Source organism: Littorina saxatilis, linkage group LG11 (genome assembly GCF_037325665.1).
Source record: "Littorina saxatilis isolate snail1 linkage group LG11, US_GU_Lsax_2.0, whole genome shotgun sequence".
NCBI lineage: Eukaryota > Metazoa > Mollusca > Gastropoda > Littorinimorpha > Littorinidae > Littorina > Littorina saxatilis.
In genome coordinates, this window is record NC_090255.1 from 38,865,528 (window position 1) to 38,892,047 (window position 26,520).

General features: G+C 41.5%; 1 protein-coding gene across 13 annotated transcripts in view; it reads left to right on the plus strand.

The window, feature by feature from the left end:
• The window catches only part of LOC138980426 (protein scribble homolog), a 142,762-nt gene that overhangs the window by 109,604 nt on the left and 6,638 nt on the right, over window positions 1-26,520 (plus strand). For 4 of the 13 annotated variants that reach the window (XM_070353294.1, XM_070353298.1, XM_070353300.1 and 1 more), the window contains 9 exons: window positions 3,153-3,273; window positions 5,649-5,705; window positions 9,077-9,179; window positions 9,956-9,970; window positions 14,238-14,417; window positions 16,053-16,186; window positions 18,432-18,472; window positions 20,568-20,771; window positions 24,782-24,853. In XM_070353294.1, coding sequence (XP_070209395.1) covers window positions 3,153-3,273; window positions 5,649-5,705; window positions 9,077-9,179; window positions 9,956-9,970; window positions 14,238-14,417; window positions 16,053-16,186; window positions 18,432-18,472; window positions 20,568-20,771; window positions 24,782-24,853 — 927 coding nt within the window. The remainder of the gene's footprint in view (window positions 1-3,152; window positions 3,274-5,648; window positions 5,706-9,076; window positions 9,180-9,955; window positions 9,971-14,237; window positions 14,418-16,052; window positions 16,187-18,431; window positions 18,473-20,567; window positions 20,772-24,781; window positions 24,854-26,520) is intronic. The other 9 variants (XM_070353303.1, XM_070353301.1, XM_070353295.1 and 6 more) reach the window with 9 other exon arrangements.

The following is a 26,520-nucleotide window of genomic DNA, read 5'->3' on the forward strand; positions in this document are numbered from 1 at the left end:
CACGAGCTGTCTGTTGCAATCTGTGCTTTACAATCACAGTGATATTTATTCAAACTGTGTGTGCTTGTCGGCGTGGAGGGTGGGGGGGGGGGGGGGAGCAAGAGGTGGTGGTGTCACAGACAATGCTGCTTTTGGCACATGGACCTCAAATCCCGTCTCATGGCACTGCCTCTGTCTCTGTCTATCTCTGTCCATGTCTGTCTCTGTCTCTGTCTGTCTGTCTCTCTCTCTCTCTCTCTCTCTCTGTCTCTCTCTGTCTATCTCTGCATGTCTCTCTCTCTCTGTATCTCTCTGTATCTCTCTCTCGCTCTCTGTCTGTCTCTCTCCCTCCCTCCCTCCCTCCCTCCCTCCCTCCCCCCTCTCTCTCCCTCCCTCCTTCCCTCCCTCTCTCTCTCTCTCCCTCTCTCTCTCCCTCTCTCTCTCTCTCTCTCTCCCTCCCCCTCTCTCTCTCTCTCTCTCTCTCTCTCTCTCTGTCTCTTTCTCTCTCCCCCTCCCTCCCCCTCCCCACCTAGGGACGAAAGTGTATGGACTAGTACCAGATATAGGTGTCAAGGGAAACCTCTAAGCACACCAATAGAGCAAAGTGATCTCTGTCACTGGTGTCAGATCGCTAGGACAGCAGAGTCATCCCTGGCAGATCCCCACAGGGGTAGGAACCCTAGCCTGGTATTTATAGGTACAGCTCCAGTGGACATTATTGTCCCCAAAGGATTTCTGGCATTGGCAGCTGAATTTGGGAGATTCTGGCTGTTGGGGATTTGGATATTGCTACAGCAGGGGGGTGTTGGTGGGGGAGTGAGGAGAGAGACCTTCGCGGAGTCAGATTATGATCACAGTGGAACCCTCTTTATGACCTCCCAAAATGGCTACAGTACAAGTGCACCCCAAGCGCAAACTTGCCCAATAGCACCCCCAGAAAAAAATGTGGCCAATTACACCCCATCATGTATTTTTTGGAGAACCATAACCCGTATAGGGCCTCACGAGTATTAAATACTTTCTCACCGAGTTTGTCAGAGTGGCTTTGAGTAAAAATCACGTTGTTGCGGACATGGGTTGCCACTTGAGCTGAACATGTGCTCAGTCTTTTCTTGTCCGTTACAACAGAGACATACATACATTCTATCTATGTCTCTGGTTACAACAACTGTTGTGCTATTCCCACATTCTGCCTTTGAGACACTGAAAGTTGGATCACGGATTTTGTTGAAATTATTAGCGAGAGGGGCAAACCATGAAAAGCAGATGTACACAGAGGATACCAGCCGAAATTATCTTACTGCTTTATACATGAACTATTTTATAATAACATTTCCAATTGAGGCCCTGTAAGGGATGGTGTGGAATGGGTTGGTATTGTCCAAACAAATTAGCCCAAATGCACCCCAGAGGTGTTGGGGTGCAATCGGGCCCATTTGGGGTGCAGTTGTCTTGCACCGCCCAAAATGTGCTTCTTCTTCTTGTCGTTCGCTGTTAGATCGTCAGTCCGGACTGCAGGGCGAAACGTGCTGTCCTCTCCAAGTCCTCTTTGGGGCCGCATCGCTTCTTTTGTAGCGCTGTCTCCTCTGGCCAGATGGTGTCCCTCAGAGCACTGCGGTATGGACAAGCCTGCAGGATGTGCTCTGCTGTCTGATTCTTGCCACACGGACATAGGGGGGAGGGAACTAGCTTCAGCAAATGAAATGACCACAGTCCAAAATGTGCTGAAACTGACACCAGAGGATGGTCAGAGGGAATAAAACTGGAATTGTCAGTTAGGCCAACAAAAAAAAATAGGTCTGTTTACGGTAACCCGACCGACCCTAGTTTTTAGGCCCGACCCTAATCTTTTTTTTGGATCGTCTGAAAAAAAAAAAAAGAAAAAAAAAAACGCATCCAAAATAGAGCTGTTTGCGCTCAAACAGCAGACGACAGAAGGGAGGTAAGCTCAAAGTACTGTTAGGAGTAAAGGGTCGTCACTCGTGTTACTTCCTTTCAAAATGGATGCACGCAGTGGTGTTCGCCACCCGCTAGCTGTAAAGCTTGATAAATGTTGTCATGAAAAGGATGGGGTGAAAATTATCAGTACCTATCCAGCGAGTTTTAGTATCATTAACGTTTTTCAACAGGCAAAAACAGGGATTGATGAGAAGAAATGAACTGTGAAACATCATAGAGAGGGGAGGGAAAAAAAAAATTAAAAAAATTTTTTTGAAAAAAAGCCGACCTACCGACCCTATTTTTTCACCCTATGTTACCGTAAACAGACCTTTTTTTTTTTTTTGGCCTTAGTGCCATAATTTGGGGTGATGGGGGAGAAGGGAGGAGCTGGTGTGTCCAGAGGTAGACAGAGAGTGTACATACACAGTACCTACATCCATGCATCTTAACACTGCCTGCATAGAACCATCTGATAGAAATGAGCTATAAAGAACATGAGCTATTCAAAAGCAAAAGGATCCAAGGTCCCAGTTGTATAACTGCATCAGTGAGCAATCCCATTCCCAATCACAACCAGCCCACATTCACACTGGCAGCAGAATGTCCCCAACGTCTGGAATTGTATCCAGAATGACCAGTATCCATAATGACTGGATTATTTGCCTGAATGATGCTTTTGTGTCGGCAGGCTTTGATGTAGTGGCTGCGACCAGATCTGTAATAAAGGCCATAGAATTATTGTCCCTGGTTGGTTGTATTGATCTGTTGTGTTGCATGCCTAGAGAAGGTTGGGTTCAGATGAAGTGAGTAGTGCCTGGCATAAGAGAAGGGCTTGTTCGTTAAAAAACAGATGAGTTAAAGGTTAGATAGGACTGTTTGTAAGACATTTAATTTAAAACACAGTGTAAAACAGACACGCACGCACAACACATGTATGCACACATATGCATTCATGCACGCACTCACATACGCGCGCACACACACACACACACACACACACGCGCACACACAGAGTTATTGTGTATTGTTTTTTTAATCAAACATTCCATCAATAAGCCTTTCCTAATTTCAAGTCTTGAGTTTCATTTGTGAAATATTGAGTCTCTCCATTTTGGAATATTGTTTTTAGAATGTAATACATGTTCCAGCAATTCCTAACAAGAGAGGACTCTCAGTGTTTTTAAGATTTCATCACCAATTCCTATCAACAGACCATTCTCTGTGTGTTTCAGAATCTACCAGCAGATGCCAACGCCAATCTGGATCAGCTGAGTTTTCGTGACAAGATGAAGTTCTTCGAGAAAGAGATTAAGGAACACTCCGACGAGGCGCCAGCAACGGCCAAACCACCAGGTGGGCCGACATTTTGTTCTTGTAGTTTTGAGGAACTGTGTGTCTTGTGTCCATGTACTTACTTACTTACTCAGGCCCTTTTCCCCCAGCGGAGCATAATTGAGGGCTCCAAAGGGGGGGTATCATCACGATCGCGGGAAGGGAAATTATAGCTTTCAAGATCACAGTTACCTTGATTTTTGTTTTCACGATCACAAACACCTTGACGAATAGAGGATCATAGTGATACAGCTGTGAAAAATGTACGTTGAAAATAAAATGCTTTGCAATAATGCCCATCACGATCACGAAAACAAATCACGATCACGATCACGAGACTTGATTTTTTTGTCATCACGGATCACGGGCAAAGTCTCATCACGATCACAGAAATGGAAATTTCGGCAATCACGGTCACAGAAAGGTCAAAAAACGCCAATCACGATCACGATTTTAAACCCTTTGGGGCCCTCATAATTAAGGCCATTGACAACGTTTCTCCATTGCACTCCTTGTCTCCTCGTGTCTATGTAGCAGCCGGTGAAATCTACTTCATTCACTGATGGGGACATCGTTAAGGAATGAAGCAAGGAGAGTTAATGACCACACACAAATATTCCTTGCTTATACTTTCTGTTTTTCTGCTGTTTTTAAAACCAATACATGTAACTAACTGCCTCTTTGGCGCTGTATCTTTCTGTCTGTGAATTGTCTGTCTGTTTCTCTGTCTTTCTGTCTTTGTCCCATTCTCATTCTGTCTTTACTAGTCTGCTCTCCCACCCCCCCCCCCCCCCCCCCCTCACCCATCTCTAGAATCAAGTTATTTTAACAGTGTCTTCTGGTAAGGCGTCCGCCCCGTGATCGGGAGGTCGTGGGTTCGAACCCCGGCCGGGTCATACCTAAGACTTTAAAATTGGCAATCTAGTGGCTGCTCCGCCTGGCGTCTGGCATTATGGGGTTAGTGCTAGGACTGGTTGGTCCGGTGTCAGAATAATGTGACTGGGTGAGACATGAAGCCTGTGCTGCGACTTCTGTCTTGTGTGTGGCGCACGTTATATGTCAAAGCAGCACCGCCTTGATATGGCCCTTCGTGGTCGGCTGGGCGTTAAGCAAACAAACAAACAAACAAACAGTGTCTTCATTCTTGTCTTTGACTGTCAAGAGAGCAGCTGAAATTTGTCACATTAAATTATCCTGTGCTGCACTCTTGAATACAAATTACTTTGAAATTACCCTATCCTGAAATTATCCTTGAAATGAACTACCCTGAAAGCAGCTGGACCTTCAAACAGTGTAAAGTCAGTATGAATCTCACAGTCCAACGATGCCAAGACAAAGGGTTCCAGTTCCCACAGGCATTTCAAGGCCAGTTCTTTGAACAAAAAACCCATCATTTGGGTGGGAGTCCTGGACTGCGGCAAGCAACCAGTAATTGCATGTTAGCTTTCCTGAAGCTCTCCGGCGCCTGCGTAATTGAATAGGAATTAAATTCTCCCCTTCAGCCCCCTTCTCTTCTGCCTCCCCCAAAACGTAATCGCTCCTCTCAGTACGGACTCATGCACCTGGAAGAAAACATGAATGCAATTCACACACATGCACACGGACAGACACACATGCGTGCATTCACACACAAACATGCGCGCACACACATGGACAGACACACATGCACACACACACGCGCGCACTAACACACACACACACACCACATACACACACACACACACATACACAATACACATGCAAGCACACACGCACACACACACACACACACCAACACACGCACACACACACACACACAATACACACACACACACACACACACACACACCAACGCACGCACGCACACACACACACACACACACACACACACACACGCGCACACACACACACACACACACTCACCAACACACACACACACACCACACACACACACACACACACATACACATGCACGCACACATACACACACACTCACCAACACACGCACAGACACACACACACACACACACATACACACGCATGCACAAATACACACACTCACCAACACACGCACACACACACACACACACACACACACACGCGCACTCATGCCTGCACACACACACACACGCACCAACACACACACACACACCACACACACACACACACACACACACACACACACACACACACACACTCACACATACACACACATATCCACCACCAGCCAACACAGAAAAAGTACCGATTACCCAATCGAACAAAATCAAATTTCAAAAGTTCAGTCTATTGATCTGAACTTTTCCCCTCTTACCCTCCCCTTCCCTCCCAAGCCCCCGCCCCCATCCACCCCCACCCCCATCCACCCCATGTTGTGTGAGTATTGATTGAATGCCTTCCTGTTTGTCTTGATGCAGCCAAACAGTTCAGCTATCTGGCTGAGCATGAGATTGCTAAAATGAAACAGGAAGAAGGTATTTTACAGGAACTGTGTTTTCTGTCACGGAGTGAAATTTGATGTTGTATGCCTGTGTTTATTTTGAATCGAGGCATGTTTATCGTCATTGTCCTAGATCTTTATTGTGTTTTTCTATTCTTCTTACTTCTTTTTTGTCCACTGTTATTTGTTCTTTTTCTTCTACTTTGCTGTCTTTTTTTCTGTCTTTTTTTCCTTTCTTTCATTGTGTTGTCTGAAAGCATGGTAGTTTAGTGCATGTTCACAGTAAGTGGGATGTGGCATTGAATAAACTGCTGAACTGAAATAGGGATTAACAGTATCCACAGGCATGGGAATTGTCCGCGAAATCGCGGATTTCCGCGTAAAGGAAATTACGTTTCAGCGAAAATAAAAAATTGTTCGCGGCAAAAAAAAAGGTTAATTAAATTATATGTATACTATTGTCTCTCTATCCATTTTTTGCTTACACGAGAACTATCAAACTATTGGTCTAAAATGCTAAAATTCGTTTTCCTCCTCGTTTTGCCTCCCTGGTCCCCCCAAAGGGGCTCTGCCCCTGTACCCCGCCGGGGCCTAGGTGGCCCCCTGGACCTCGGCCTATTTTCAGAGTTTTTTCTATTTTGGAATTCCCATGTCTGTATCCAGTTGACTTTCACGGTAAATGAAATCACCTAATGGGATGGAACTCTGAATGAAATGCTAAGCTAAGGAAGAGGATTAATTTGAGCTTATGCAGTTTTCTTCAAGCTAACTGTACTGTCTTCAAGGAATTAACAGACATCAAATTTCATGTAAATGTCAAAGCCCACGGTAAAGGGTTTTGTTGGTAAAATTCAGCACTAACAAGTAGGTACAGTAAATTAAGACCACAGTTTTCTTCAACATTAACAAATTCAGGAAACATTGACATGTCAGCATCCCATACATGTCTGAATCCATATGGCTGGTTGGTTTGGACAGCAGTTTGGGGAAAATTGATTGAAAGCTGGAGAGAAGTGTGTGTGTGTGTGTGTGTGTGTGGGGGGGGGGGTTTGCCTCAGATTCAGCATGATGTCTAGTAGACTTGGTTGAAGCAGACTTCAAAGTAATGTGCTCACTGCTGCAGTGTGCTTGGTTTCTGTGTTGTTTGTGGGATTGTTCAACTTCTTGGTATTAGTGACTGTGGATGTTTTTTTGTTTGTACTTGTGTTTGAAATTCGCAGAAATCAGTGTGTTCCATCGCTGGCGTTGTACTTTTTTTTTCTTTCGTATTTGATGTGGAAGCTAGAATGGGTAACACGAATACAGAGTATTTCTCATGAAGCATCCTTGATGGATTAATTAATGCATGTTAACTATGTTGAGGTTCTGGAAAGGATTTTATTTGTGTGTGTGTGTCTGTGCGTGTGTGTGTTCCATTTCTCTGAGAGATTTGTGACTTGGTTTTATGTTGCCTTGTCCTTCGTGTCGGGTTTAGATAGCAAAGAAGTTTCATGTTGTGAGCTGTGTTTCGTTCATTTATTTGAGGGTTAATTATTTAACATATAGAGCGTGCTTTGTATCATTAAGTTCCTTTTCTCTTTGCAAATGGCCATGACATGATGCATGAACATTTTGCATGAGTATATGTATAAGTAAGACAAAAAATCTTCATGGATGTCAAAGTGTTGTTTTGGGGTCTGCTATTTTGTTTTTGTTTTTTTGTTATTGCTTTTTGAGTCACTTGAGAAAAAGTGACTCTATGTAATCGGTCAGTGTTAGTCTGTCCGGCCGGCCGGCCGGCCGGCCGGCCGTAGACACCACCTTAACGTTGGACTTTTCTCGGAAACTATCAAAGCGATCGGGCTCATATTTTGTTTAGTCGTGACCTCCAATGACCTCTACACTTTAAAGATGGTTTCGTTGACCTTTGACCTTTTTCAAGGTCACAGGTCAGCGTCAAAGGAAAAATTAGACATTTTATATCTTTGACAAAGTTCATCGGATGTGATTGAAACTTTGTAGGATTATTCTTTACATCAAAGTATTTACATCTGTAGCCTTTTACGAACGTTATCAGAAAAACAAGGGAGATAACTAGCCTTTTCTGTTCGGCAACACACAACTTAACGTTGGGCTTTTCTCGGAAACTATAAAAGTGACCGGGCTCAAATTTTATGTGAACGTGACTCATTGTGTTGTGAATAGCAATTTCTTCCTGTCCATCTGATGCCTCATATAATATTCAGAACTGCGAAAGTGACTCGATCGAGCGTTTGCTCTTCTTGTTTTGTAATTGCTTTTTTTAACCTGATGGTTGATGTGAAGAAAAGTTTCATGACTGTTTACTGTTTCTTGTGACCAGCTTTAAGCTGGTCCATACCGACTTTTCTTTGTCGTTATTTTTATTAAAATGTGAACTTCCTATTAATATCGGGCTGCTATGTAGTTGGCTTAAAGCAGACAGGAGTTAATAGAATACTGTTGTTCTTTGATTTGATTTGATTTTACCCCCCAAAAAGTAATATATTTTTCATACAAATCAGTGCAAAAGTATTATCAAGAATGTTATGCACTTGAAATGTTTGCATCAAATCATGAATTTGATAGATCGCCAGTTATTACATATTGATTATTCTAACAAAAAAGCGCCACCATGTGTTCAGTCATTTGGTATATTACTTTTCCATTCTTGTAACAGGCTACAAAGTGTGCTTTACACTTACACACTTGACCCTAACAGGTTACCCATATTCTGAACAAATAGCCCACAGTTAATTAGACAGAAAAAGCTGAAGTAAGTGAGGCGGAAGTACCCAATCAGTTCCTGCACATGAAATGATAATGTTAAAATTAAGCCAACATGGAGGTTGAGTAATAATAATAATAAAGTGTATTTATATTGCGCCTATCCCTTACAAAAAACAAAAATATTTGGCTCTAAGCGCATTACAACATGTGTAGGGACTTGGTACAATCAAGTCTGACAAATACAATAACACAATATACAGTAAAATCTCTTAGGTAAAACTGGGAAAAGCAGCTTCGTCATTTAAACACTGCTACTAAAAAAATCCTCTAACAATGCATACTGCTTTACAATATGCATTTATGTATAAATATAGTTAAAGAACATCAAGTTAATAGGAATTAGAAAAGGTTCTTATGATAAAACTATCTAGCGAACGACGAAGAAGAAGAAGAATAAAACTATCAATGTCGATGTATAACAAGTCATTCAACGTAAATGGCCAAAGAACAACAACAAAGCAATGATGATAAAACAGTTATACTCAATGGCTCCACAAGAGCGAGAGTTCTTTCTATGTTGGGTAGTTTACGTCAAGATGTTGTGTTTGATTATTATTAACTCATCCTTTCTTGTTCTGCAGTTTTCATTTAAATTGTGTGTATTTTTTTTTCCTGCAGCCACGAAGACTGCCAACATGTCATCAGAACAGCTGCGATCTTATGTGGCGAGCGGTGTGGCCGATATGCAACCTGACCACGATCTTGATCACGTCCTCTCAAGGTCAGTGTCTCATTTTGGTGCTTGGTGCTTTTTGCCTCGAATTGTGGTGGGATGGCTTGACAATAACGACAGTAACTTAGGGAGATGGGATGAGTGTGTGTTTGCACAAACATAGCGAGAGAGAAAGAGAAAATTGTGTGTTCGAGAGAGAGAGACATACAGGGAGAGAGAGGGAGAGACAGATTTAAATGTAGAAACTATGTGTGTCGCAGAGAGAGAGAAGTTTTTGAAGCTTATTGGGATTATTTTAGGAAGTTGTGGTCTTTAAGTTAATTGGTTTTTAAATACTTACAACCAGAAAAAATCTCATCTAACAAGGTGTTTGTCTGGTTTTTGTACTGGCTGCTTTCTATTGTCAGACATGGTGACACATACAGAAAAATTGGTGTGCAGAAACATTATCAGTAATTATCTTGCGAGTTTTTGTTGTACACCAACACATTTCACTCACTGCTTTGAGCACAAAGAAGTATACAGGACAGCGACTTTAACTCAGCTACAAATTGAAATGTAATTGTAAATCCATGATGTTTTGCATAATTCAGCAAGTCCATGTTTGCGAATACACTGTGTTCCCTTCCATTTGTTACGTATTTTTACACCGAGGACTGTTGTACCTCTAGCTTTTTTCTTGAATAATAAATACTGATGGAATGGGAAGTAAATGGAATGCAAATGATACCAGATGGGATGGGAAATAAATTGGAATGCAAAGCACGTAAAATACAATTTGTACACTCTGTTTTTTCTCTCTGTTTACTCTTGACAACCATCAGCTTAAACCCGCGGAGGTAAACTTTGTCGTGGCTTTTTCCCCTGGTGTATATTGTACCTTCTTTTTTTGGCTTGTTTGGCTGTGATTGTTTGGCTTGTTTGGCTGTTGTAATGTTAAGCATGTGGTGTGTAATTTTTGGAATAGATTTTTTTTTCCCAGTACACCTTCATCCTTCACTTTGAGTTTCAATTCCACCTTTGACACCAATACGTAATCAGACAGTTACAGCCTTCCTGTGTTATATTGTTGTAGACCTGTGTACAGTGAGAGTCTCTCTCTCTCTCTCCCTCTTTCTGCCCCCCCCCCCTCTCTCTCTCTCTCTCTCTCTCTCTCTCCTCTCTCTCTGTCTCTCTCTCTGCCCCCCCTTCTCTCTCTCTCTCTCTCTCTGTCTCTGTCTCCCTCTCTCTCCCTCTCTCTAACTCTCTCTTTCTCCCTCCCTCCTCTCTCTCTCCTTTTCCCTCTCTCTAACTCTCCTCTCTCTATCTCTCTCCCTTCCCACCTCTCTCTCTCTCCCTTTCCCTCTCCCTTTCCCTCTCTCTCTCTCTGCCCCCCCCCCCCTCTCTCTCTCTCTCTCTCTCTCTCTCTCTCTCTCTCTCTCTCTCTCTCTCTCTCTCTCTCTCTCTCTCTCTCTCTCTCTCTCAAAGAAAATGAAAGTGTTTTTGTGGTTGTGTAAATGACATTGGTAAGTTTTGCATTTTGTCCTTAATGCACATGAGTTTCTGTATGTTGTGGGTACTCTTTTGAAAAAATATTGTTTAAAAGTGAAGATTTTCATTGCACGTGCTTTACCTCCACCCCCACCCACCCCTACATCTTCACATAACTTCCCTTTCTTTGCCAAACCCACAATGGTACTCCCCCTTAAGCCTCGGTCATACAGGCGCCTCAGTCGTTGCGATTCAGTCTTGCAATTCAGTCTTTGGCCGATCGCACATCACATCGTAGGCCATTGACCCGTCACACGATGAACGATAGACGAACGACTGGCGAACGATAACTCCACGCGAGCGGGGCGGAAGTGATGTGTCATAGTGAACACGGCAAACGCGCTTTGCGAGAGCAGACGCTAAATGTTCGAACGTCGCTCTACCTTTCTGAAAAATTCCTTTCAGCATTACGCCTTTGCAAGAAATAGAGTTCCCAGACAGCTGCAAATAATGTTTTCCGACCGCTGTACACGCCTAAAACGTCTCTTTTATATCTGAGTAAAAAACTGTTCTTCCAAAAAGTTTTGAATCGACGAAGAGACGCAGTACGCCACTGTCCGCCATTATTTTACGTCACGGCATCAAGGCCGCAGCAACGCGTTCTGATTGGCTCTGTTGGCTCTGCCCCTGCGATTGACCGACAACTGGATCGCAGGAAAAGAACATGTTCTAAACCTCAAAGCTACGAGGGAATCGCATGAGACTGAGTCGCAGATTTGTCGTAGCTGTTTTCTACGACTGAGTCGGCTGTGTGACAGGGTAAATCGCGCGACTCAGTCGCATGTGTGACAGCCCACTAAGGGCATGAAGCAACTACCAGCTGAGCTACTGTGGAACCCCCCTTTTGAGACCTCCACAAATCTGACAAAACCAGGTCTTAGATGGGGGTACATTTATATGTTGTATGAAGTCTTATATCGCGCGCGTATCTCCAGACTCGGACTCAAGGCGCAGGGATCTATTTATGCCGTGTGAGATGGACTTTTTTACACAATACATCACGCATTCACATCGACCAGCAGATCGCAGCCTTTTCGGCGCATATCCTACTTTTCACGGCCTATTATTCCAAGTCACACGGGTATTTTGGTGGAAATTTTTTATATATGCCTATACAATTTTGCCAGGAAAGACCCTTTTGTCAATCGTGGGATCTTTAATTTTATGTACGTATCCTGAATTTCTTATCAAAGTTGTTCACACTTTTGCATTTATCTTCACAGCCCAGTGTATAATTTTGGCATTTCACTCCCTGTACATATGTATATTTATTGAATAGAGAAAGTGCACTCGAAATCAGTGATACATATTAATAGCACATGCATTAAGTATTAAAGTGTGTACAAAAACTATTTATGCATTGCATTTATCATTGCATTTAGGGAGCTTAGTTTTTAGATGAATTATTTCTCAATATGTAACGAAAGTTCCTTTTTCCGAAAGCACCAATTGAAGCAGTAAATGCATTACACTGGAACAGTACAATTGACATCACCTGTCATTTTCCAAAAGTGTTTTTGTGCATGTGATGATGTTTTTATTTTTATTTTTAGACATGAAAAAGAAGTGGGAGATTTTTTTTCATGATTTTTATTTTATAGCTATCTTGGCAAGGGCTGTGTGTTTTTTATTTTGTTTTATTTAAGTTATACGAACATGTATATGTTGGGGTTTTGTTTAAGCCTATAAGAACTCTTGGTACATGTTGTAGTGAAGAATTGCACAGCTGATTGGTCCACACAAATGTTATTTTGGGACGTGCTTCCTTGCTTGGCCTGTGGTTTTGCTGAACGCCAGTCGTTCAACTTAGTTGATTTTGTAGAACGGTTTTCACATATGAGACATCAAGCCAAATAGACGCTGTTGGGAAGTAACTCTGTGGGGTTTGTTTGGGTTGTGGGAGAGTGACCTTTTCTTGTAAAATGGCCGACAAACAATGAAGGCCCCAATGACTAGTGAGAGGTGCATGGGTGTTACTCTTCCGGCTTTTGCCGGATTTCCGGTTTTTGAAAAAATCTGAAGCCGGAAATTCCGGTTTTCCGGGTTTTCAAAAAAAAAAAAAAGCTTCGTTTCGCTAAGTTGAAATAACGAGCAGCGGTTCCGATCCGACTTTTGACACCGGTTCGCGTGCTTTCTCGGTTCGCTCCCTTGGATTTGCCGCCATCTTGCTTATTATGATTTGGTTTCGTCGGTGTCCAGAAACTTTCTTTCAAACTTGAGCATTTTGGACCCCTGCCTTTCAGGTTTTTTTATTTTTCCCAGTAACACCCATGGAGGTGTGCCAGAAACACGTAGAGACTGTGATGCACTTGTTTCCCGCACACCCCTGTCTGGTGATTGGTCGCTTCATTCTTTGGCTGTCGTTTGGCAAGAAAAGGTCACTCTCCCACATACCCATACAAACCCGACGGAGTTATCTTTGGAATTAGTCTATCAATGGCTAGCATGAAGGTTGAGGCTGGTTTGGATTTAGCCAATTCTTTGAGACAGAATTAATTTAATTATGGCGTGTACATTTTGTCCTCTGTTTATAATTTCCAGTTTTACTTCTTTGGAGAAAAAACATGTACTTTTGTTCACCTCGTTTCTTTCCTTTTTCACTTTTGTACATTATGTTTCAATGTTAAATCAGTTTTGATTTTTTTTCTTATTTGAAATAAATGTGTAGGGGTGGGTAGGACCAGGAGTGTTTGATTTTGAATGAGATTTAGGCCAACAACAAAAAATAGTCTGTTTACGGTAACCCGACCGACCCTATTTTTTTCGCGCGTCCCTAGACTTTTTTTTGGCATTTGGGGGGGAAAAAAAATTTTAAAATTTTTTTAAAAATTTGGGGTTTTTTGCAAAATAACGTAAAAATATGGTTTTTTGGAGAAGAAAAAAAAGAGAAAAAAAAATCCCGACCTACCGACCCTATTCTTTTGGCCTATGTTACCGTAAACAGACCTTCTTTTTTTTTTGCCTTATGTAAATAAACCTATGATGGCATGTACATTCCACTGATGGCTGTTGCAGTTGAATCTAAGGACTGGAATACAATTTTAAGTAAATTGTTTACTTACTAGCATTAATATGCTCCCATCACTGCTAGTGGGTTACTCCACAGAGCAGCTGCAATTAATTTGATCACACGCAATGTTTAGATCAGATAGCTGTGAAAAATTTGCACCGATTTCATGCTCAATGATTTGTTGAATCAGAACAGTAAAACACAAATAATTTGGTAAATCCAAAGAGTTAAAGGTAATAAATGGTGAATTTAAACAGCAAAGGTAAGGCTTTATAGTTTAGCGTTTTGAAACATTGCCCATTTTAATAGATTTGATTTTGCCATTGTGAATTGGCTCCTGAATTTGCTGAAAATGAAATAGGTCAAAATGGCTTTATTTATTGAATAAATAAAAAAACTACATGGACACACTTTTTTTTAGTTCTTCTTTTTTCAATTTTGGTTACATTTGTAAAATAGCTTTAACTTTACCTTTAATTTTTCCTTTGTCTTTCTCTTTAAGATTCTTTAACTCTGTTTTTATTTCCATTTTATTTATTTGTCTGATCTGGACACACCACCTATAGTGTCTCTGATACTGGTAGTGGGGTGGTACGAACAATGAAGGCAGAGAATCGTCAGCATGGTCGTCTTCCTTCGCAAACCGACAGGGCTTCGTTATCACGCACGGAGGACGAAGATTTGGGTTCGTCTGTCGATCCTCGAGAGGTGGAGGCTCAAAAACGAGCGGCCTGGAGGAAAGCCAGGTGTGTGTGCATGACAGTCGTCGTCAATTCCACAATGCTTGGTGTTTGATTGCCGTGGGAAACCTTGGGGTCGTTATTATCTTATGAGCCAGGCAAAGTCATATACAGAACCTACAAATGAAAATAACAATCGGATAGAAAGATTTTTTTTTTTTTAATTGAGAAGAGGAAGGTTTTTTTCAAAAATCTTTTGTCTTCATTACCGTCCTGAGCATAATCAATGTCTTCTACCTTTTTTATTTTTTTCCAATTTGTTTTAATTGTGTTGGGATGATTGTGTTCATGTTCATGTGTGTGTGAGAAAGATTCACCCGCCAAAAATTAGCATGGAGATTACCTTGAAATAGCACTGTTTGAAATTGTCAGATTGACTGTTGATCTTAACCTAACTCAGTTGCACGGTCCTGATAGCAAAGATCTGGTCAAAGCTTTCCAAAGGTAGCATCACTTACAGTTGTTCTAAGATTGACCTTAGGTCATTACAGTTGCTCCTTTCCCGCTTCTTTGGCTTGATTTTAAAACACTCAACCTTTGTACCCGTTCATGTGTGGATAATTTGTTGTGAATTAAGCAGACATTTTAACTGAGGCTGTTTTTGTGTTTAGTGGTCAAATCAAATGTCCAAGCCACTGTTTTGGCCGTCATTTGTTAACCAGGAAGTGACACCCTTTCTCTACAGATAATCTACTTCCTCTTGACTCTGAATCTATGTCTGAGTACCTCAGGTTCTGCCTGAATATGCTTGGTTTTTGTTTGAATACTCAGTGTTTGCCCGAATACTCTTTTTTTTCCATATAAGTTCAGCTACTTTGGATATGCATCATCTAGTTAATTGCTATTAATTACTTTCTGTTCTGCAAGTCATTTGATATTATTTTGCATTTAGATGTGATATATCGATACCTTTGTGTCTTTTTCTGGTCTAATTAATCTGTCAACTCTGGATCTTGCATGCACAGGTGTATTTTCTGTGTGCTGTGGGGCTTTATTTTTATCCAAAAAAAAATTATATTTTCATGTGGTACTCCACCCAACCAGTGGTTTAAAACTCATTCTGAGATCATTGGCTAACCATATGTAAATTAATATTTGTGCAGTATTTGACCCAGGCATATTCATGGTTGAAATTACCTCAAGTTCACAGTCTAGATCTTTTTGAAACTACCTCAAGTTCGCAGTCTAGATTTTTTTTTAAATTCCTTTAAGTTTGCAGTCTAGATCGTCTTGAAAGTTGAAATGGCCTCCAGGTTGTAGCCTAGATTTTGCTGAAATGACCTCAATTTGTTACTCTAGATCTTGCTAGAATGACTTCAAGGTCATAGTTAAGATTTTTCCCTGGTGACCCCAAGATCAAAGTATAGATTCTACTGAAATGACCTCAACGTCATAGTCTAGATGTTTGCCTCAGACATGAGTAGCAGCTTGTTCTCACAAGCGTTTCTTATGTGTCCTCTTCATTGAGTACAGGCACACAGGTTGTCATTCTCCCGTCAAGGGAGGAAATGAGAGTAAGTTACAAGAGTTTTCTTTGGCATATCACATTGTGCATCCAGCTCGCATCAGTCATCACGTACATCAGGGATAGTGGCGCATCATGCATCAGATTGATAACAAAGTGTTGTGATTGTCTTTCAGGATGAAGAGCCTTGAGACGGACGCGGTGCACGCCCAGGCAGTGATCGCCAAGGCCCAGGAGTTGTCACGAGGTCCTTCCCAACGTCCCCCCAACACCGCAACACCCTACTCCACCGTAGACATTGCTTTTGCAGGTCAGTAGACTGAGTCATACAGTGGAACCCCCCTTTTAAGACCTTGAACAATTTGAGAAAATCAGGTCTTAAAAAGGAGGGAGTCTTAAAATGGGGGTAGATTTACAAAGGTTATGAGCAGAACATCTGAGAATACAGGGTCTTAAAAGGGAGGGAGTCTTAAATTGGGGGGTCTTATAACGGGGGTTCCACTGTAGACAAATTCCGGAAATAACTCTGTGGAGTTGGTAACGTTTGTGAAAGAGTGAATTCTCTTGCTTTTGCAGTTCAGTAATGGAAGAATGCCGGAAATAACTCTGTGGAGTTGGTAACGGCTGTGAAAGAGTGAATTCTCTTGCTTTTGCAGTTCAGTAATGGAAGAATGCCGGAAATAACTCTGTGGAGTTGGTAACGTTTGTGAAAGAGTGAATTCTCTTGCTTTTGCAGTTCAGTAATGGAAGAATGCCGGAAATAACTCTGTGGAGTTGGTAACGGCTGTGAAAGAGTGAACACTTGCTTTTGCAGTTCAGTAATGGAAGAATGCCGGAAATAACTCTGTGGAGTTGGTAACGGCTGTGAAAGAGTGAACACTTGCTTTCAGTGAGGCAAGCTTTCTACACACGCTCCTTGTCCAAGTGTTTCAGACACGCCCCTCGTTATTGACTGGCCTGTAATGTTACGTGTTTCAGACACATCCCTCGCTAGTGACTGGCCTGTAATGTTACGTGTTTCAGACACACCCCTCGCTAGTGACTGGCCTGTACAGTAATGTTACGTGTTTCAGACACATCCCTCGCTAGTGACTGGCCTGTAATGTTACGTGTTTCAGACACATCCCTCGCTAGTGACTGGCCTGTAATGTCACGTGTTTCAGACACACCCCTCGCTAGTGACTGGCCTGTAATGTTACGTGTTTCAGACACATCCCTCGCTAGTGACTGGCCTATAATGTTACGTGTTTCAGACACACCCCTTGCTAGTGACTGGCCTGTAATGTCACGTGTTTCAGACACATCCCTGGCTAGTGACTGGCCTGTAATGTCACGTGTTTCAGACACATCCCTCGCTGGTGACTGGCCTGTAATGTTATGTGTTTCAGACACATCCCTCGCTGGTGACTGGCCTGTAATGTTATGTGTTTCAGACACACCCCTCGCTAGTGACTGGCCTATCATGTCACGTGTTTCAGACACATCCCTCGCTAGTGACCGGCCTATCATGTCACATGTTTCAGACACATCCCTCGCTAGTGACTGGCCTATCATGTCACGTGTTTCAGACACATCCCTCGCTGGTGTCTGGCCTGTAATGTCACGTGTTTCAGACACATCCCTCGCTGGTGTCTGGCCTGTAATGTCACGTGTTTCAGACACATCCCTCGCTGGTGTCTGGCCTGTAATGTCACGTGTTTCAGACACATCCCTCGCTGGTGTCTGGCCTGTAATGTCACGTGTTTCAGACACATCCCTCGCTGGTGTCTGGCCTGTAATGTCACGTGTTTCAGACACATCCCTCGCTGGTGTCTGGCCTGTAATGTCACGTGTTTCAGACACATCCCTCGCTGGTGTCTGGCCTGTAATGTCACGTGTTTCAGACACATCCCTCGCTGGTGTCTGGCCTGTAATGTCACGTGTTTCAGACACGCCCCTCGTTATTGACTGGCCTATAAGTATAATGTCATGTGGGAATGTTTGACTCAATAAAAGCAAGAGTCACTCTTTCACAAACCTGATAAGAGTTATTTCCTAGTATTGTCTATACTAACGTTGTTAGTCTATAACTATGGCTATCCGGCCCTGGGAACCCATACGATTTCGCCGTATATACGTATGATTGTCTACTAATACGATCAGTTCGGTCAGTGGGAAAAAAATACGATGAAAACAATTCCTGGACTTCTGTTCTTCAAAAGCGCATGGTTACAGTAATTGCCAGTAAACATTGAAAGAAGCATTCAATTGTTTTTGATGTATAGGTAAACTTGATTAACGGTGTGACGGACATGTGTGAAGCATGTTTGAATCATGAATGTTCAAATGCTGTGTGGAGTACGCTCATTTTTCTGAAAATACACCAAGTTTGTTTGAGAATACTCCAAGTGCAAAACAAGGCTTCCCAGGTCTGGCTATCTCTTATTCACTCTGTCTCTTGCTTTCTCTCCGTCTTTGAGTTACCCCCCTTCACTGGGCGATCAAGGTGTGTGCACATTGTAAGATTGTTTGTTTGAAGCATGAGACTCATTTATCAAATGTTCTTTTGTTGACAGATGATGATGATCATCACCAGAACCATAACGGAAATTCACAGGTATGTCACTGAAATGGAAACCTGCTTTTTGTGTCTTTCTTTCTTTGAGTTCAAAGACAGACTTGGGGAAAAGATTGAGAAACATGGTAAAAACACAGAAGTGAAAATTGATTGTGGCCCAGTTCGACAAAATTTTATTCAGAAATGTATACCTTCCTATGACTGGAGTTATGATTGATCCATCTTTAAACAAAAAGAGGGTACAGCAGTAGCCAGTTTAGTACTTTCTTTATCACTATTTCTGCAGCGACAAACTGCCTTCTTCAAGATTGTATGATCCGTCTTTAATCAGATTTGACAGAAAATCAGTCATACATGTACTTTCGTACATCGGCTCAGATTGTATTTGCATTTTGGACTTTATTTTTGAGTCACTTGAGAAAAAGTGACTCTATGTAATCGGTCAGTGTTAGTCTGTCCGGCCGGCCGTCCGGCCGGCCGGCCGTCCATAGACACCACCTTAACGTTGGACTTTTCTCGGAAACTATCAAAGCGATCGGGCTCATATTTTGTTTAGTCGTGACCTCCAATGACCTCTACACTTTAACGATGGTTTCGTTGACCTTTGACCTTTTTCAAGGTCACAGGTCAGCGTCAAAGGAAAAATTAGACATTTTATATCTTTGACAAAGTTCATCGGATGTGATTGAAACTTTGTAGGATTATTCTTTACATCAAAGTATTTACATCTGTAGCCTTTTACGAACGTTATCAGAAAAACAAGGGAGATAACTAGCCTTTTCTGTTCGGCAACACACAACTTAACGTTGGGCTTTTCTCGGAAACTATAAAAGTGACCGGGCTCAAATTTTATGTGAACGTGACTCATTGTGTTGTGAATAGCAATTTCTTCCTGTCCATCTGATGCCTCATATAATATTCAGAACTGTGAAAGTGACTCGATCGAGCGTTTGCTCTTCTTGTTAACCTGAAAGGTTCATGGGAACAATACCAAAGCAGCAAGAGGCGAAGCCTTCAAGGCTCACGTAAGAAATCGACAAACAGTAACACAAACTCAATCACTCCGTCACACATACACACACACACACACACACACACACACACACACAGTAAGCATAGGTGAAACTGCAAGAAAGCGAGACACTAGATCTGCCAACTAGTCTCGGCCCGCTCACAATAACAATGACCGAGACTTTCAGTAATTCCTTCGCGTGTCGTCTAACCCTCTTACGTCATAATGTGACGTCTTCAAATGTTAAAGTTTCTATCACACACGTCAAACACTTTTGACCGAGACGTAATCTTCTTCCATAGACTCGGAAATGTTAAAGTTTCTATCACACACACACACACGCACGCACGCACAGACAGACGAAAGTTAGCATCGCATAGGCTACACTTGCGTGAGCCAAAAACAGGATTCATGATTTGAAAAAAAATGAATAAAAGGGATATTAGAATGTTGCAAACTTGTTTACTTTTCCCCAAGTCTGTATCTATATGTTTGATTGTTTCCATGTGAACAAACTATCGTTAGTGTAAGTTCATATCAGTGGGGGATTTTTGCGGTAGAAAGGGGTGGAGCAAAAAGCAAGTTCAGCATAATTTAATCTTGTTATTCAGAGCATGACATCAGCAATTATACATGTATTCCATTTTCACATTTTATTTTTACTTCCGTTAATGCATAAAGCTTCTTTACTTTGCACCAGTACTAGTAAGGTTATTGAAAAGTGCAACACAGTTTTCGTGTATTTTTTTCCCAGGTGTTCAGTTTGCAATACGTGTATCACAAATAAAATGTTGTTTATTTCTTTAGCCAATTTTGTTAGTTGTCCTCTAAAATAGTTTTCTGCTTGGAGATGAAAGCACCTTTTTTTTGTGAAGAATAACTTGGAAGTTTCAATACTGTGTAGATGTTTTTTTTATGGTTTTCTTTTACTTTCATCAGTGAGTGTTTTGAATGACACCTTGGATTCTATTTTTATGGATGTCTTTTTTAGTTAATTTTTGTTTGCACTTAAACCAATAAGATTACTTAAATTACTTGTAGATGGCAAAATATAATATTTTCAGTTCAGTTTTTTTCTCTCACTGAAACCAATAACATTTCTGTGGACTTTTGTTTTGCTAGCGAGGCGGTGCGAAATCGTCAGCAGGTAGCTCATCTCGCTCTAGCCTTGTCATTCAGTCCGGTCCCGGCTTTCACGCCTGTAGCGAAAACGTCAAAGTTCTCAGTGAAAACGTGCGCACACAGACGCAAGAAGTTTTCAACGAAAATACGGGGAAAAGTGAATTTCGAACGGTGGAGATTAAAGAGAAAGTGCTAGAGCGAGAGGTAGAGTAATGTGGACACAGTGTGGATAGCTTATTTTGGGCCTCAAGCTTTTGGTGTTGTCAACTTTTCTACCTTCCTTCCACCACGGTTGTGCACCTCCCCCCCTTGAAAAGAACAGGCATGAAAGTGTACAGAGGGAACCCCCTTTAAGACCTCCAAAAATCTGAGAAACTTGGGTCTTAAAAAGGAGGGAGTCTTAAAATGGGGGTAAATTTACAGAGGTTATGAACAGAAAGTCTGACAAAACAAGGTCTTAAAAGGTGAGAGTCTTAACTGATTGTCTCCCAGGTACATATATATATCTGTACCCACTCATAATTGGCTCTATCTGACCTGGTACGGATATATCCGTACACACAGTCACTTCAGTCGCTTCCTGTAAGTTGTAACGTCGATTTAACGCCTGCATTCCAGCGTGTTGATACACAGTTTCCACACAGTTACTACTATTCTGAGTGACCTGCTGCAGCACAGCTGATCTCGGCTAAAAAAAACTTGATCAACATTGGTGGGGTAGAAAGTGTTAAATTTGGGGGTCTCAAAAGGAGGGTTCCGGCTGTACCTCCAATAGACTTCTGGAATTAACTTGTGCTGTTTATGGCCTGTGTGAGAGTTGTATTCGTTATAGACATAAGATTGTACATGTCAACCACGTGCAGTGCACTGGAAAATCTCTTGGCTTGAGTACATTCAATATTATTTAAAGTGATGTTATTTCGTACATGAGAAAAAGGAAAAATTCTGTTTGTTGCAGTCAGATAATAAAGTTTTATTGAATTGAATTGAATTGAATTACATTCAAAGAAAACAAAATGCAAGTGCTCACCGAAAGGCAAGGAAAACTATATGTAGCTCAGTGGGAATTCTCATTGGTGACATGCTGTTGGCGCTACAATAAATACTGCGGAACTCTGATGTGGGTGTTTTCAAAAAAGAAAGGCATGATATTGAGCGAACACTGTATATAGACAGCCTCTTTCTTTCAAACATGTGTACATCTGAGTTCATTATCTGCTGTTGCAACAATTAACTGAGCTGTTTATAATAAGCTTGCCTCGCCTTCAAGAAATACAGTGGAACCCCCTTTTAAGACCCCCGATTTAAGACCCCCGATTTAAGACTCCCTCCCTTTTAAGACCTTGTTTTCTCAGATTTTCTGTTGATAACCTCTGTCAATGTATCCCCATTTTAAGGCTCCGTCGTTTTGAGACCTAGTTTTCTCAGATTTTGGGAGGTCTTAAAATGGGGGTATTACTGTATCGCTTCCACAGTCCATAGAAATGCTGACACAGTTATTTCCAGAATTCGTCTGAAAATAAATCAGTCAAGGTTTTGACAGGCTGAGGAAGGATTTCACCGCCTGAATCTGAGGCAAACTAAAATGGCAGCTGCATGCGACAAAACAGTGAGCTCTGACGTGCATTGTAATGTCATGATTTCTTCTTACGACTAAAGTAGCATTACGCATTTGCCTCAGTTGCAAGCGACAAAACAGTGAGCTCTGACGTGCATTGTAATGTCATGATTTCTTCTTACGACTAAAGTAGCATTACGCATTTGCCTCAGTTGCAAGCGGCATAACTCTTCCATAGCCCATTAAAAAAAAAGAAGTTATTTCAAAACATCATCTATGCATTTTCAAAGCTCAAAGGAGCATTTTTGACACACAGTTTCTTTGTAAAAAATTGTTTGGAGGGGTATACCTTTAGGTTTCATTTTTTACAATTTTGTGGTCTCATGCCTGAACGAGAGAAAAGTTTCATGTCGTTTCTTGGTTTGTTATGTGTTTGCCGTTCACCACTTTTTTCTTTGCAGAAGAAGCCTCCTTACTTTTATGTTGTTCTCTTTCTTTTTATTTTTGGTATTTTTATCACTGTCTGAGCACACCTGATTTGATCGTAGATGTGATGTGGCTTAGAGTTATTTATAATTTTATCACTGGACGTTAACGAAATTCTGCTGGACTGAATCTGCTTCTGTCTTTTGAGGCATAATTGCCTCTCCACTGTTTTTGCTTTTAATTTGGTTTGTGCTTTTCATGGTTTGTTTCTTCGCTGTAGTGTGGTTTTTGTTTCGCTTGTTTCATAGACATTTTGGCCAGTACCTTATCCTTTTGCCTCAATTTTTCCACCGCCACGCCCAACCAAAGTTTTTCTGTTTAGCGGTCATTCTGTGCTTGTGGGAGTGAATTTGAGAAAGATCAGATACTGTGGACCCCCTTTTAAGACCCCCCAATTTAAGACTCCCTCCTTTTTAAGACCTTGTGTTCTAAGCTTTTCTGTTCATTACCTGTGTTAATTTACCAACCTTTTTAAAACCTGATTTTCTCAGAATTTGGAAGGGGCGAGGATGTAGCTCAGTCGGTAGCGCGCTGGATTTGTATCCAGTTGGCCGCTGTCAGCGTGAGTTCGTCCCCACGTTCGGCGAGAGATCTATTTCTGCAGACTCTCCTCGGTGTCCGAACACCCCCGTGTGTACACGCAAGCACAAGACCAAGTGCGCAACGAAAAAGATCCTGTAATCCATGTCAGAGTTCGGTGGGTTATAGAAACACGAAAATACCCAGCATGCTTCCTCCGAAAACGGCGTATGGCTGCCTAAATGGCGGGGTAAAAACGGTCATACACGTAAAATTCCACTCGTGCAAAAAACACGAGTGTACATGGGAGTTTCAGCCCACGAACGCAGAAGAAGAAGAAGAAGAATTTGGAAGATCTTAACAGGGGTGTTCCACTGTAAACGCATTTGTAAAATGAGTTATAAACAAGAACAAGAAAAGAGGGATATCGATAGATCTATGTAGATAGATAGATCTACACATTTTGGTTTTCTTTGTTTTCTTCAATCTTTGACTTCTTCATCTGAGTCATGGTTGCTGCTTTGTTTTGGGGTTTGTTTTATTTTTTTAGCTTCAAACTCCTTATTTCACATTTGACACTCCTGCTTTGTTGCTCCTTTGTCTGCATATGTTTTGATAATTTAGGGACAATTACAGTTTGTGTGTGTCTCTCTCTCTCTCTCTCTCTCTCTCTCTCTCTCTCTCTCTCTCTCTCTCTCTCTCTCTCTCTCTCCCTCTCTCTCACTCTCTCTCTCTATCTCTCTCTCTCTCTTTCTGACAGTCTCTCTGACTCTCTTTCTGACAGTCTCTCTCTCTCTCTCTGTCTCTGTCTCTCTCTGTTTCTGACAGTCTCTCTGACTCTCTCTCTCTCTCTCTCTCTCTCTCTCTCTCTCTCTCTCTCTCTCTCTGATGTCATCTGTTCGATGCCCTTTAAACTTTCTGTCGCAAAAGTTTTGGTGGATGGATGTTACACAAATAATGAGTGGTCTGTGTTGTTGAGCGAGCTTTGTGAGTGCTGTCTACATTTGTGCTGTTCCATGTAACTTTCTTTGTCAGTTTATCAGTTAAATACTTTTTCTTGACCATAACACTAGGAGGGATTCTTGGCCATTTTGGTTTACTTTTTTTCTTAGAAGTTCAGTTTCTAATCTTCTGTACAGGAATGGAAGGATCTCAGTTTTACTATGGAAGTTGAATGCGAAATAAGCTCAAAGTAAAGCTACATTTCAAGTTGCATACCATCACGTATACTAGGTGTTACCTTCATGTACATCAGTGTTGTTCCTACAAAAATGTTAAAAAAAAATTAATGTAAAAAAAAACATGTCCCACTTGTCAAAGCTATCAGACATTTGACTGGCCTGGGGTCAGAAAAAATACTCAAATATAAAAAATAAAAAAAATGTGTAAGTGAATGAAGACCGAGGCCTGGGAACAACACTGGTGTAACGATGTTCCTCGCTGTATTTCAGTTGATGATAGTATTGTAGTCTGTTTTTGTAGAAATCTTCAATTGACTGTGCTTAAAGCTATATATTTCAAAGTAGAAAAAACTTGAAGTTCTAGGATATTTAGGCTATTTGATTTCTTTTCACCAACATAACATTACTAATTGTAACTCTTGTTGATACGTTGTGTTGTGTAGCACTAATGGTGTGTGTGTGTTGCTTAGATAGAGGTAACCACGCAGCGGCTGCTCAGAGTCAACTTGCAGGGCTCAGAACCAACTAAGGGTAGCAACAAGGTGAGACAGGAGTTATCCCCCTTTGATGGACAATTAGTGTCGTGAATATTTTCTTGGAAATTAGTGCGGACACTTTGAAAGAGTTATTTTGTGGATAATTAATGTCGTAGCTTAGGGTGGACGTTGATGGGCACAGTGACGTAGTGGCAAGACATCGGCCTCCTAATCGGAAGGTTGTGAGTTCAAATCCCTGGTGAGTTTAGGGTGGAGATTTTTCCGATCTCCCAGGTCAACCTGTGCCTAATATTCCCCTTCGTGTGTACACGCAAGCACAAGACCAAGTGCGCACGGAAAAGATCCTGTAATCCGAGTTCGGTGGGTTATAGAAACAGGAAACTACCCAGCATGCTTCCCCCCAAATTGGCGTATGCTGCCTGAATGGCGGGGTAAAAACGGCCATACACGTAATAAGTCACTCGTGCAAAAACATGAGTGAACGTGGGAGTTTCAGCCCATGAACAAAGATGAAGAGTGTGCATGAACACCTTCATAGAGTCATTTTGTGGATAATTAATGTCGTAGCTTAGGGTGTACGTTTTTTGTTAGGAAATAAGTGTGTAAGCCTCAACACAGTCTTGAGACCAAGTGTTACTGTCTGGCATCTGCCTCCCGAGTCCGAGAAAAATGTCCCTCTTTCTTTCTGCTGCGATGCCCACAGAACCCCTCCGTACGGTGTTGCTCTCAGACACCTCATACGTAGGCTGAACACAGAGATTTTCTACTGTTCCAGCCTGCAAAGTAAATGTGAGGACTGTCTTCTGGGTCATTACTGTCTTAGCTGAAAGTGGACTTTTTTTGAGAAGTAGTTTCGGGGCTAAAGAGTTTGGCCTTTTTCTGGGCATTTTGGGTGATCACTTAATGAGCAGTCTTAAGTATGAGCTTGTCAGAAACGTTTTCGGGGGAATTAGTGCCTACTGTTGCTTTTACGCTTCTTGACAAAACTGAAAAGAAGCAAAATGATGAAATAGAAAGAATAAGAAAAAAATGATGACATAGAAAGAATAAGAAGCAAATGATGAAATAGAAAGAATAAGAAGCAAATGATGAAATAGAAAGAATAAGAAGAAAATGATGAAATAGAAAGAATAAGAAGCAAGTGATGAAATAGAAAGAATAAGAAGAAAATGATGACATAGAAAGAATAAGAAGCAAAATGATGAAATAGAAAGAATAAGAAAAAAATGATGACATAGAAAGAATAAGAAGCAAATGATGACGACATTGCAAAGAAGCATTTTCAACTGTCTCCTTGATCACTATGAGTCTCTCTCTGAAAGTTGTACATTCTTACTTTTGTAGTTTTCTTTTGTGTGGCTAATGGCTTTATATCTTTTATTTTCTTTAACACTTAAATTCTCTCTCTCTCTCTCTCTCTCTCTCTCTCTCTCTCTCTCTCTCTCTCTCTCTCTCTCTCTCTCTCTCTCTCTCTCATGGGTACACATGTTTGCCATTATGTAACATCATCTGAGCAGGGATCACAACAGCTATCAAGCAGCTTTTGGGTTTGGTGGATACATGGGGGAGGAAGGCCGGGTTGGGATCGTGCTTATGCTTGCTTTTTTCCCAAAAATTTCAGATTCACTGACTCCGTAGAAAAAGTCTTATTTGAATCTTTTTATGTTTATGTGACCTGTTAGTCTCAGTCGCAGCAAATAATGTCGTTGACT